Source organism: Anastrepha obliqua, chromosome 5, assembly GCF_027943255.1.
Source record: "Anastrepha obliqua isolate idAnaObli1 chromosome 5, idAnaObli1_1.0, whole genome shotgun sequence".
NCBI lineage: Eukaryota > Metazoa > Arthropoda > Insecta > Diptera > Tephritidae > Anastrepha > Anastrepha obliqua.
The window spans coordinates 70,243,453-70,257,172 of record NC_072896.1 but is presented as its reverse complement, the minus strand read 5'-3'; the positions used below and the strand labels follow the sequence as shown (position 1 = coordinate 70,257,172).

At 33.4% G+C, this 13,720-nt stretch overlaps 1 protein-coding gene across 1 annotated transcript in view; it reads right to left on the bottom strand.

The window, feature by feature from the left end:
- Positions 1–10,482: 10,482 nt before the first annotated feature.
- The window catches only part of LOC129247744 (phospholipase A1 member A), a 44,846-nt gene continuing 41,608 nt past the window's right edge, over positions 10,483–13,720 (bottom strand). Inside the window, exons 2-4 of the mRNA XM_054887022.1 lie at positions 12,484–13,194; positions 12,248–12,416; positions 10,483–10,626 (exon numbers count right to left, since the gene is read on the bottom strand). Coding sequence (XP_054742997.1) covers positions 10,515–10,626; positions 12,248–12,416; positions 12,484–13,194 — 992 coding nt within the window. The 3' untranslated portion in view covers positions 10,483–10,514. The remainder of the gene's footprint in view (positions 10,627–12,247; positions 12,417–12,483; positions 13,195–13,720) is intronic.

Here is a 13,720-nt window from a genome sequence, read left to right as displayed (position 1 = left end):
TCAAGTGGCTAAAAAATTACGTAGATTTTTGAAAATTTTATCTGCTGTCTGTTTCAATACAGCCGGATATATCCTTTTTCGTTCGATATATATATATCAGTATCATAGAGTGAGCATAAGTATTTAAAGTCATTTGCATTTGAAATTTTCCCTGAATAGCTTTTACTGGTATGAAGATGTTAGTTGAGCTTTAAAATTAGTTAATTAGACAAAAAGGCGCGAGCGAAATTTTTAACAAATATATCTTTTTGAATTTTCAAATCTACTACAAATTCTTGGACAGTCTATACTAGCTTTTCTTTCAAGAGAGGAGCGAAGTTTTTACTTATTTAAGTTGTATGTATGTTTTTTCATTTATTTATTATTTTATATTTTATAATTTGTTTTTCCATACAAATTTAAATATTTCCATTAAAAAATATAATATAATACTTAACATGTGAAGAACTAAAACTATAAAGCAAGGAAAAAATAAAAAAATATTACAAAAAAAAAAACAGTTAAAAACTATACAAATACATAGAAGAAAAATTGCATACTAAATTACTGTTGAAATGAGAAATGGTATTCTTCAAATGTTTCGAGAAGAACCTTTAAAAAAAATTTCAAAATTATACACTTGGCTTTGGCAGCAAAAACCTAGTAAATACAGAAAAAAAAGCATAAAAAATTTGTGAATTACAACAACTCCAAACTTATTATTGCTTATAATAAATATTCATTTATTCTTTATATATATGTATATAAATATATCTACTTGTTCTTATTATTATTGTTTATTCTATATAAGTGGATTTGCTGTTCGAAAATAGGTCCCAGTTAAAGATATGGAGCAAGTGGCGCGTTTCGCAAACTTTTGTTGTTTACTATAAAAAAGGAAAGTAAATTAATAAGCTAAAAAGAAAAATATTAATAATCTAAAAGCCAAAAAAAAAAAACAAAAAAAATCTTGTATAAATTTGTACACCACCACACAAGCTTCCTGCAATAATAGTTAGTGAAAGGTCTTTAAAAATTACAACGTGGAGGAAGTGTAAAATAAATTAAAGGAAAGCAGCTGAGTTTGCATTTTTTTACACATTCCTGGATATATAAATATTTAGCGATATATTATTGAAAGAATAAATAATAATAATGTACTAATCATAAAGCTTAAAAATAAAAATAGCCAACAAGATAAGCAAAATTTAACCACAACCAAACTTCCAAGCCAAAAAATCACTACAGAAAAATACAGTCAAGTAATATTATCATTTATTGAGCGAGTTTTAAATTTTGGGTGCAAACAAATAATCAGGTTTATTTATAGGCTGATTAGAAGTGATTCCGTTCTATACCCGCCAAACATGTTTGTAGGGACGCCTAAAATTAGTGCAATATTTCGAGTATGTCTTTAAGACCTACAAATTTAGTTAATTATGCAGGGATCCAGAAAAGTCTGAAGCAGAGAAGTCACAACCCCCGGCCCTTTCTTTTTCTACCATATGCCTGACATCAAATGATTGAAATGAGAATCACGCTGGAACTAATTGGTTTTATTGTGGTGAACTACCTTCACCAGTTTGATAGATTCTCAATTACTTAGTGAAATGCATCTCTTCTTCTTTTCCTTCTTCTTCTTCTTCTTAATCCGCCCCTTCTTCTCTTGAGTGACCCTATAACCGCTCAAGCGATTTTGGCCGAGTTTAACAACGTGCGCTAGTCGTCAAAATAAGCGAAACCCTTCTTCCTTTCAAAGGACACTTTGCACTAATTCTATTTTGTTGTAAAGCTCATGAGTTGTATAAGCATCTATTCATAAACCCTAACATTTTCTGCAGCATTTAGAAACAAGTATTCTAGTAGAATTATGTTTTGTTAAAGTTATGGCCCAGAAACTGACTATCGGATTACGGTAATCGACTTTGGAAATTAGTCTGCAGTTCATTTCCCGACAGAAATCTGGTATTTTCTAGAGATGACCAGTTTTTCACCTTTACAGATGGTTCAAAAATGTACGGGATTGCTTGAAACAGAATAGCTCAGCAGCTATCGCCGAGAGAAGCTTACAGCCTTCTAGATCACTGTATTTGTTTTCAAAGCGAACTGTTTTCAGTTGACTTGTCAGCAAAGTAGATGAGATTGACGGATCTCTCGAAATACGTTCAAATATGTCGAAGATTCCTCCAATCTATTTCACAATAAGTTGCTCTACTAGTGGTTGTAGAAGGCTGACGCTTAAGTATGAGAAGCACAACAACAAGTCTTGTGAAATCGAGTGCACAAACTCCTCTGGATTATTATTGATACAAGAGAAGGCAGGCCAGTCACTAATAGCAGGAGACGACAAACTGTAAACACTCGCCGAAAGAAGAACACAAAAATTTTGTGAGCCTCTCAAGAAGTAAAATACTGTCACTAAACTATTGACCTTCTGCCATTAGGGTCGGATATCTCCGCCAGAGATCTCAATAGGAGCTGCAGGGATGTGAAAGAAGTATACTCCATTTAGCATTTCTGGTGCGTATGTTTCGGACGTCGTCGTAGCTAAGATCTGGTAGAATAACTTCTTCAAGGACTTGAAGAGTTTACGCAGAGCTCTGCTGGATTCGTCAAAAGATCAGAGTTGTGTAAGAACTTGTGGGCATAGGGTTAAAGAAGACTTTTCGCTCTTTGGTCGACGAGTGCGTTCATTCTATAGGCAGCTTTACTAACCTAGTTTTAAATAGAATTCTGAAAAGTAAATGGAAATTTGTTTTCAATTCTCGATTCCTATCTCATGTTTTTCCACGATAATATGGATGATAATATGGCGGCCACCGTAGCCGGTTGGTGCATAAGTACCGTTCGGAAGTGTGTAGGTTCGAGTCCCCCTCCGTGCATGAAACACCAAAATGATAGAAAAAGTTTAAAAAGTGCGAAATAAATGCCACTGAAGCAGACCCTATAGCTGTTTATAGTCTAGTGGTTGAGTGGGTTCCAACGAGTTGCTGTGCTTGACAAACCAAAACTATAATTTGCTCAACAACTATGCGTTGACAAAATAAATATTGTTATTAATAAATAAATTATAAATAAAATTTAATATAAAAACTAAAATTTAAATAAACAAACCTATAAATATCAGAAACTCAACTAACTTCCACCAAACTACAATACCAGAAACCTCAACAACATTTATCAATTAGAAAGCCTTCAAAAATCGCCAAGCTTAGAAAAATATCACACAATTATGAAAAATTAAGCGCAAAAGTTAAAAAGTGTTAACTAATTCTCTTGTGTGTGTAACAGTGTAGGCAAGTATTTTTCTCAAATTGCAAATTACGAAATATTATTCTCCTACTACGGCACTCTTTGTATGTATTTGTGTATAATTATTATAACTAAATGTACGTATAGTTGTTGTGTTTTTAAACTTCTACATGCATTTATTAAAAGTTATGTTTGAATTATATTTACGTGTGTAGTTAAATATTTTTCTCAATACATCATAAGTACTTAGCTAAAAGAAAAATTAATAGTAAATTGTTGTATGGTTTTTTGCTTAGAGTGTGGTATTATTTTAATGAAAATTCATATGTGTATATAATTAATCATATCTTTCAATTTTACATACAATTTACAAAACTCTACTCATAAATGCCACATACGTATAGGCAGATTTATGTACGCGAACCCCCTTTCCGGCAAGTACCCGCCCAAGTAAACATTGTTTGTGACAATTATCAATATCAAAATCCAACTATGTAAATTACATTAAAAAAATATCCTATTTACATTAGAGTCAAATGATAAAAAAGGTGTTAATAAAATGTATGATCATTGAATACTAAAAAGTATCTGGAAGTTCATTAAATAGTTTAATGTAATAAGTGATTTTAAGCAAGAGACCAGCAGTTGTTGAAGAAACCTATGAAAGTTGAAAAATTTCATGAATTAAATTTAGTATTTTAAAGTTTGAATGTGACAGAAAACTTGTTGGTTAAGTAATGATAATGCGAGCCGTACAATTTCATTATTATTTCATTCACCTAGTACAACCGCTGAAATTCTCAACAGGCTTGTATAATATTTTATAGTAGATATGCAATGAACTTTTTATATATTAGTAGATATGCAATAAACTTTACTTAAAAACTCCAAGTAGTCTCACGCAGCGCGATTGTGCTTCCACAAAAAAAAGTAAACGAGCTCAACACGAAACTTCAGTTAGTTTTTAGTCAGAGTTGCCATTTTCATAAAAGAACTGTATTTTCGACCAAAAATCTGTAACTTTAATGCGATGAAAATTCAATTCGCTGTCAAGCCTTTGCCCGCTAAAACTTTCTCTACCCGTTCTTCCACAACAAGCCGCCATTACGGAGCTGATTATGGATTTCAAATACTCACTCTAATTTTTGCCTTTGCTCTATAATAAATTTACTATTGAGTGAATTCTCAGTCTTAAGATATAAGGCAATTCTAAATATAGTCTATATATTAATTACGAATAGGAGTCGTATCAATTGCATCAATGGCATGCCCTCATTTATAAACATTTGGGTTAGTCCGTAGTTGTAACTCTGGAAGCATTGTCTATATGCAAAGCATCAATCTCCCAAAGGATGTCCAATTTAATGCTACGAACTTTCACCACGAAAACAACCAATTTTATGTTATCACTCTCAACGCGACTTGTCTCACTCACTGTTTTTTTGTGAGGGGCTTTTTCATGGCAGAAATACACTCGGAGGTTCCCAATTGCCTGCTCGTGGCGAACGCTATTAGAAAATACATTCCGCGGTTTCGTATCCGGACATTACCGAATAGTACAGCGGCAGCTCAAAGTGCTCGAAGTGCTGAAAGTGGACATACAATTTCCATGATAGAATTTTTTTAGTATCTGCTGCTGCTCGTTAGGCTATAGCAATCTGACGAGCGTATTTCTACCATGGAAATGCTTCCGATAAAAGGCAACAGTAGGCCTTTCGATTCAAGAGGTGTGCCAAAAATGCTGGCAAGTCGGGCCAAATATATAAAAGCAAGTCTATACTAATACATCTGCATCTCCTACTTTGTTCACTAATTCTAGGGATGTAGGAGAATGCGTTCGGTAGTAGCGCTCATATTCTGTTCGGTGCGTTAATAAATAAACCTTGTAGTTTTGAATTCATCCGTGTTTCTAAGAGATTTTGAGCTCCATGTTCTAATTAACATTATTTCCTAGCCTTTCTGTTAAAATGTTCAATATAATATATTAAATTTGGGGAAAAGAAATCCATTACTTTCTCGATAGATGGTAGCCCCAACCTAATATTTTCTTTATGTCCTAATAAATGTAAGTCGCCGAGATAGGCCAACACGCGATTCAAGCGTTGATTAATATTTTTCGATTCGTCAGCTGCACCTGCTTAGTTTATACTCGAAAGAGCTGATTGAAAAGCTGTTCTTTTATCTTCAGATGTTACATAAGATTACTTATTTTCGAGAACTTCTTTGAGCTCCTCAACTATTTTCGTCACAAGTACGGCCTCCTTTACGGCCATGAAGTTTTTGCTTCTTGTTGCTTTTTTTGCCTGCCAATTAAGTTTTTATTAAAACACAATGCACTAATAAAATAAATTTACAGATTTAACTATTTGGTTTAAAAGCAGGTTTCGGATTTTTTTTTCTATTGTACGGTGTGTTATAAAACCAGATCAAATTTATCGTGTCCTAAAATTTATCTGTCAAATATTCATCTGAACCGGAAGATTACAAATTCGGCTTTATTTCATTTTTCCGATAGTCTAGTACGATTCACAGTTTCTCCTTCATATTGCTCTCTTCCTTAAAGTGCATTTGAAAACTTTTGAAAATTAATTGTTTTTTTTTAGTATAAAAATACTCATTGAATACTAATCTAATAAATATGTATCTAATAACCGACTGAACACTTAAATTAATTATAAGATAATGTTGAATAGAAATAAATAGTTAAAAATGGAAATGAATGTAAAAAATGCAGCTTAAATAATTATAAATAATTTGAAAATTATAAAATATATAAATATATTCACGCTTCTGTATGGCAGTTGAGGGTTCATAAATAAATAAATAAAAATTTCATTTAGGATTAAAATTCAATTGTATTGTTAGTCACATAATAGCCATGAAGTTCATTAAACACAAAAACATTAACAACATATGAAGTAATAGTGAGTATTAAAAAAAATAAAATAAAAAAATTAAAAATAATAATGTTCTGAGAAAGAAATTAAATTTTAATTTAATTATTCAGTGAGAGTTTTATGCCTGTTTTCTTGCTCTCTACCACAAAAAAAAATTGTTATTTTAATTTTATCTCCCAACCATGTAAACAAGCAGACATGCATGCACACATACAAATATTTCGGAAAGAAGTAAAAAGTAGAAAAACAAAATATCTAACTAAATAAAAACAACATTTGATGAAACATAGTGTATTTGCCTAGTACATGAAAGCACAAAAAATGTAAAATTTCAAAAAATTACAGAAAAAACAAATTAAAGTAATGAAAATCAACAAAAAAGAAAAAAACAAAAACAATTGAAGCCTGTAAAAACAATAGACCAACATTGTAAGTTCTCCATATATAAGTTCTACTAGAAAAGGTAAATATTGTATTTGCAAATATATATGCATAAATACACATATAGTCTACAAATCAAAAGTAAAAATATTAATGAATAAAGATAATGAAAGAATAAACAATGTTTGAAGAAAAAAAAAAAACAAAAGAAAAAAACGAAGGATCTTTTATTTTTGAGGAGGAAGGGCTGTTGAATATTTTTGGAGCAACAACTTTTTGGGTACACTTTTTAACCCTTCGTTGGACATCTTTTTTAAAACCTTCGGTTGTTCACCTGGGTCTGGTCTTTTTTCGTCTTGTTCGAGGATCATTTTTAAAAGGTTATATCCATGAATCGATAGAAAATTAAATTTTAGGAAGCTACCTGTCCAGACCCTGGCGCCCAACAGAGGATTAAGCCGATACGTCTGATACTGGCATAACTTTAACAAAGACTTGGGCAAAAGTGAGAATTCAAGATAATATCACAAAAAAAAACAAGGAGTTGCGCTACTTTTCAATCTAGGACTGCACTACAACCAGTTATAACAGCTGATATGATCCCGGAGGCACAGTTTTTTACAAATCTATACAAATGTGTGCGAATGCTCATGACATCACAATTATAGTCAGAAATAAACAGGCCATGAAACATTTATGCGCCTAGAAGCATATGCTCGGATGGTAGAAATTGCCATCAACGGATAATAATAAATATATGGAAAATGCCGCACGCAGCGCAACACGAATGTAACAAATCGGCAACTATAGCTTTGAAAAAGTAAATGAATTTAAGTACCTTGGAGTTGTGCTGCAAATAAATCTTACTTCATGCATACAAAACAGATGAGGTCGAGACTACTTTGTAAAAAAAAAGCCTGAAGCTTAGAATATATAAAATCGTGATAAAACCTCACATATGGCTTTGAGGTCTGATTGCTGAAATCAAATGAAGCCTATAAATCAATTTATTTCTAAAGAAATGTTCTCACAAAGATGTATGGATTTGTACGAATCGAAGTTAAGAATATCGCATTCGGTACAATGGCGAGTTGGACACACCTATCAGAGGTGCAATTTTGATCAGATTCATTAAAACGCAAAGAATTCGATGGTACAGTCACATTCTGCGAATAAATAATGACAGAACTGTGAAGAAGACATTCGAAAAAAATTCATAAGGTGATTGAAGAAGAGGTCGGTCGAGAAAAAGGTGGTGAGGTGACACAGAAGAAGACATACAAACTATCAAACATATCTTACGAGGGTAAGCGATTTTGGCCCTTATTTTTAAATATCTGAAAAATGTTAATATTGATATGTTTCGCAAGAATATTTCTCAGAAAAATGTAGTAGGGGTCTTCTTTGACGAAATCGATGCGCGACAGGGCAAACCTACGCCATTAATTTATTTAATACAAAAATACAATTAAAAAAAAAACAAAATTGGCGCTATTCATTGGCGGTATCGCGGCTGTCGTGCTCATTTTCAACAACACAACTTGAAACACACACCAAATAATCATGCATTCTTCCATTGCTGTCTCTGTGGTACAACTGTGTTGGGATTTTACGAGATCAAAATAGGTAAATTGTACTCACCGTGCCGGGAGCTTTGGCAGATAAGCAATGTGCAAGTTCTGAGACGTGTAAAAACCATACACAAATAATTTAAATTAAAGGTTTTTTCATTAATTTCAACACATTTCGTTTGATACCCCTTTCCTAATATCTAATTAAATTTTTTTCGTTATATGGTCTTACCTTTAAAAAATTAGGGATTAAATCTATCTTTACTTTTACAGTGATATATATTTATACCTATACTATATGCTCTTTTACAATTAATGTATTTTTGAAAACACTTTCTTAATTTTCGAAATAAATATGTGGCAACACCATAAACAATTTTTAGAAATCTTATATTAACACCTTTCATTTGATAGCCATAGCTTAATATTCATCTGAAATGTGTGAAAACCAGCTATTCTTACAATGAAGTTAAGATGGCAACCTCTAATTTGATCGTCATACTTTAATATTCAACTAAAATATGTGAAAACTCGCTCTTTTTATAATAAAATTCAAGTGGCAACACCAAATAATTGATTTTTTGAAGTTTATGTTAACATTTTTCACCAAATACCCATATTTTAACATTCAACTGAAGTGTGAGAAAAACTGCTATTTTTACAATAAAATTCAGGTAGCAGCGCTAAATTAATTTTTTTTGTTAAAGCTTATTTAATCACCTTTCATCTGATCCTCATACTTTAAAATTCAACTGAAATGTGTGAAAAACTGCTACTTTTGCAATAAAATTCAGGTGGAAAGGCTATCAAATAAATTGCTCTTGTTAAAGATTTTTCATAAATATATTTGCAGTGGTTCCCATGCTGTATGTTTTTTGTTTTTAATTCTCAATCAATAATATAATTTGGTTTTTTACAAAACAAACAGGTTCAAATTCCCATTAATTTTTGTCTCTGACGATGCTCCGCATTTTCTCCATATATCGAATGCACGAAATAATTTAAAGGTGGTACAATCTCTTTCATCAAGTATTAAACTAAATGTACAGTTGTATAATAAATCAAAATACTAAAAAATTTATTAAAATTTTGTAAGTGTTGAAATCACGAGTAGGTTTTCAGTCGACTGACTTGATTTTGTTTTAGTCTAAAAACATATAGTTGCAAAAGATACTTAATAACAATAAAACAAATAAAATGTAAACAAATTTTTTCTTCTCGAAATTTATTAATAACTCACAAACACGGTTCATCTTATGCATTTAATCTAAAAATATTCTTTGTACAAATATTTCCTACATTGAAGTTACCCTAAAAATACCGAAAACATTTTTTTAAGTATAGGCTGATCAATTAAGAGGAGTTTTTTTCATTTGCGTTTTTTTTACAGATCGCGCGCGAGTTGTGGCAAACTGTCATCGTGGATTTGTTGAACAGCGTTTGGCATTTCATCATGGAAAGACTCACACCGCAACAACGTCTACAAATTGTTCAACTGTATTATGAAAATCAGCGTTCTGTGACAAGCCACTTGCCATACAGCTCGTGAAACAATGACTTTATTGAGAAGTCATTTCGGAGAGCAGCTGATTTCACGTTTAGGACCTGTGAGTTGGCCACCAAGATCTTGTGATATCACACCTTTGGACTTTTTTCTTTGGGGATTCGTGAAGCCCAAGGTCTATGCTGATAAACCAGCTACGATTGAAGCTCTGGAAGCCAACATTACGCGTGTTATTCACGACATACCAGTCGAAATGCTCGAACGAGTGATTGAAAATTGGACCTTCAGAATTGACCACCTTAAGCGTAGTTGCGGCCAACATTTGAATGAAGTCATATTCAAAAAGTAAATGTCAAAGAATGTCCTTTCAAATGATAAATAAAGGTTTTGAACATAATTTACATTTTTGTTTTTTTTTAACTATTGAAAAAAGCACCTCATGATTGATCACCCTATACATCTGTACAATATTTACAATACTACACGTAAGAAAATAAATGGCTTTTTTGATAAATACATAAAACACATAATCCATAAATTTTAATAATAAAACGTGACAAATTCTAAATTAAACTTAAGTAAATAATACCCCAACCCCAACTGTGCTACTAAATTTCGAAAATAATTCAAATTAAAAGAAATTTTAAATTGAACAAAATCTGTCCCCCAATATACACACTCACATATATACATATTTATAACATTTCAATTAAAAATACTTAAAATGTAGAGTATTTCACATAAATACAATAACTGGTACGCAGTGGTTAGAACATCCCAGCTCTAAAACTAAAATCACAAATAAGCGCTACCCACTTACATACATACATTTAAATCAATATTAGATACTCGAAGTAGATTAATTTTTAGTTATTTTCTAGCTAAACTTTTTTATAATTACAAATGCATGTTTTTTGTAATTTTTTCGGATTATCTGCGCACGCCTTGATACTCGCCATTGTTTGCGGAACGTCCTTTGCCCGGGAAGCCTCGTGCAAATGGTGGTTTGGCATTTGTGGTTACGTAGTAATTTCCTCGAGCGCTGTAAAAGGGTTGATGATTTTCAAAAATGAAGAATATTCATTAAAAATTTAGTAATTGCGTTGTGAAAAAATCAAAAAAAAATTTTGTATAGTAAATGTGCTACCAAAAATATCTTAGGGAAACTTTCTTAACTAACTATAAATTTAAACGCCACTTTATAGTGGCAGTAACCAATTTTTCATTCGCTCTAGCCGATATTAAACGCACGGCTCGATGTAATTATAGGCCAGTTGATAATCCCTTAAAATTTTTGTAGCTAGCTAATGTTCAAGTAAAGTACTCGCGGGATGCTGTAACTTCGTAATTGACAAAATTTTTATTTGACGGATTACTGAAAAAAACAAAGGGCGTCTTATTCTCAGAACAATAATCGCCTCGAATAGCATCAAAATATTTTCACTTCATCTTATTCTATTGGCAAGTTGAGAAACGGGCAAATTAAAGTGATCCGACTATTCCTGACTTCAAAGTGTCCCTTTACTCTTCACGTTTTTCAAACTGCCTAAAAAGTACAAGTTTGCTAATTCTAATACTACGTCAAGGCTGGACTCAAAATTTATTATATATATATATAATTATATTTTCAAGATTTGATGATGCCAAGGAGCAAAGTCAGCTGTACTTTATTTATATCACCACAACTCATTACACTTCACTTAACCCTTTTGCATCATTCGACGGAATAATCCGAATAAATAATTTTCGTAGTTCTGTAACATTCTTCTTCATTAGAACAAACAGTAAACGACTTGCCGACGTAAGGTATTTTGAGTACATCGTAGTTGGGAAAACAGTTCTTCGAATATGTATAGGGATAGGTTTTAATTTGGCAATAAATATTATAGTTTCTGTATACTATATTGGGCAATCTAAAAGCTTAGCTAAAAAAAGTTGTTTCTAATAGCGGTCGACCCTCGGCAGGCAATGGCAAACCTCCGAGTGTATTTTTGCCATGAAAAAGCTCCTCATCAGGAGTCGGCTTGAAACTGTAGGTCCCTCCATTTGTGGAACAACATCAAGACGCACACCACAAATAGGAAGAGGAGCTTGGCCAAACACCCAAAAAGGGTGTACGCGCCAATTATATATATATATATATATATATATATACCTAAGTGATTTCTACTGCCACTCAAATACCACTCAGTGGTACTCATATATAGTATGTTATGCTCTTCAACTTATCCCAACCTATCTAGTCAATCACTCCGATTTTTTCATTCACAGAAATCACTAATGATATTAAATCCATCATTAATTATCGAGTGGAAAACTGCGCTAAGAAATACTCTTTCTTATCCTCGTGAGATCCTTAAGGCTTAATCCTTTAGACTTCAAATTAACGAAATAACCATAGTTATGAAGAATGTCCGTATCCATAACTGGTTTCAGGTTGTATTTTGAAGAGGGTAAGTATCTACGCTATAATTAAAATTTTAAGAGACTGCGCTTTAGGGGCCGGGCCAGGGTCCACTCAATTTACAACAGTAGTGCCGTGAAGTCTTCCTCCAATTCACAAGTTTTCCTAGTGAAATTCCCACAAGACCTTGTACTTTCAACGCCCAAATCTCTTACACCGATTAGAATTTGTAGAACATCACAACTATCACGTTACTTACTCATGCGAGACATGTTCACCCATTAGCACATATTCCGAGTTCTTCGGGTCACACCAACCTATCAGGTAAGTAAAGAGATTCGGACAAGGACCAGCATAGAAACCACGCGTCGTTGTTATCGATTCAATGAAGTAGGGAGTCACCTTCGTGTGATCACAGGCCAGAGTTTCTGTGAAAGAAAAACTAAATAATTCCACCAAAACAAGAAATGACAAATAAAATTGTTTCAAACTTACGAAATAGCGTCGGTGAACCCACACAAGCCGGCTGCCGCGTGCCACCGTTTACATAGAAGTCCGCATGACCGCTCGAATGCCACTGACCCAATATGCCGGCGCCCGTATGCAGCACATCGACAAAGTTGGCATCACTCGAGTCCAAATCACGCGAATTATTTGTGCCCGCATAAAAGAAAATAGTCGGGTCCAAGGCGGTGATCCGTCCCAACTTACCTTCGTTCGGCTTTAGATAGTTGGCAATGAGTCCAGCAATATGCGCGCCCACACTATAACCGATCAAATGCAGATCATCTGGCTGCACACCACGCGGGTGACGCGCCAAATATTTAACCAGTTGCGAGATGCACAGACTGCCAAAGCGTGGAGCCCATTCCATTTGACTGAGACAGGGCTCCTTCACCGCGTCTGCATAATCTACAATAATAATATTGTAATCGCCTATGCTAAAGTAGGCTTCGCGCAAATCCGGACTGGGACTATTATTGCGTCCGCCACCGAAACCATGAATGATGAGCTTGGTGGGATGCCGCGGATTGAAATGTGTGTAATAGAGCGCATTGTCGTCCAGCACATCAATGAATTCGGGGTTTTGTTGGGTACGGCGTGTGTAGAGGTAGAATTGTATTTTCGGATGAGGGCAACGATATGGCTTCTCCAGACATGACTCGGTCACGTACACCTGATTGGTGTCGTTTTTACGCTGAGCGACTGTAAATAGGAAGTGAAGGAGGTTTATATGAAGTTAACTGTATATGTGACATATGAAAATTTTAGTAATTTATATTTGATTACAGTAGTTTATAAAATATTTAGTAATAAAAAATGTGCACATTTTTTTTTCTTATCTAATCACTTTCACAAATTTCGTAACTAAGTGGACAATTTTCATCCTCAATTTTAAATGCAAATATTTATTTAATAATAAAAGCATAAATCGTATTGCATTTTTGGCGTGTAAATCATAACAATTAAGCGCGAATTTTTGTAATAATCAACTGGTTTTGTTCGAGTGGAGCCAAACTCTCAGACAACAATTTGCGCGGCAATATTATTGTTGCTAAAGAAATTTGGCGGAAGTAGTGGATTCACACTCACCAAACGACATTGCAACAGGCCGGTAAGGCATGCAACATGCCACTAGCAACACGCAACACGCTACTTTAGACTACTGCGCGGTAGTAGGGTGAATGTTGCGATGAAACTATAAATAAACTAAATAGAGAAAACTGGTTAC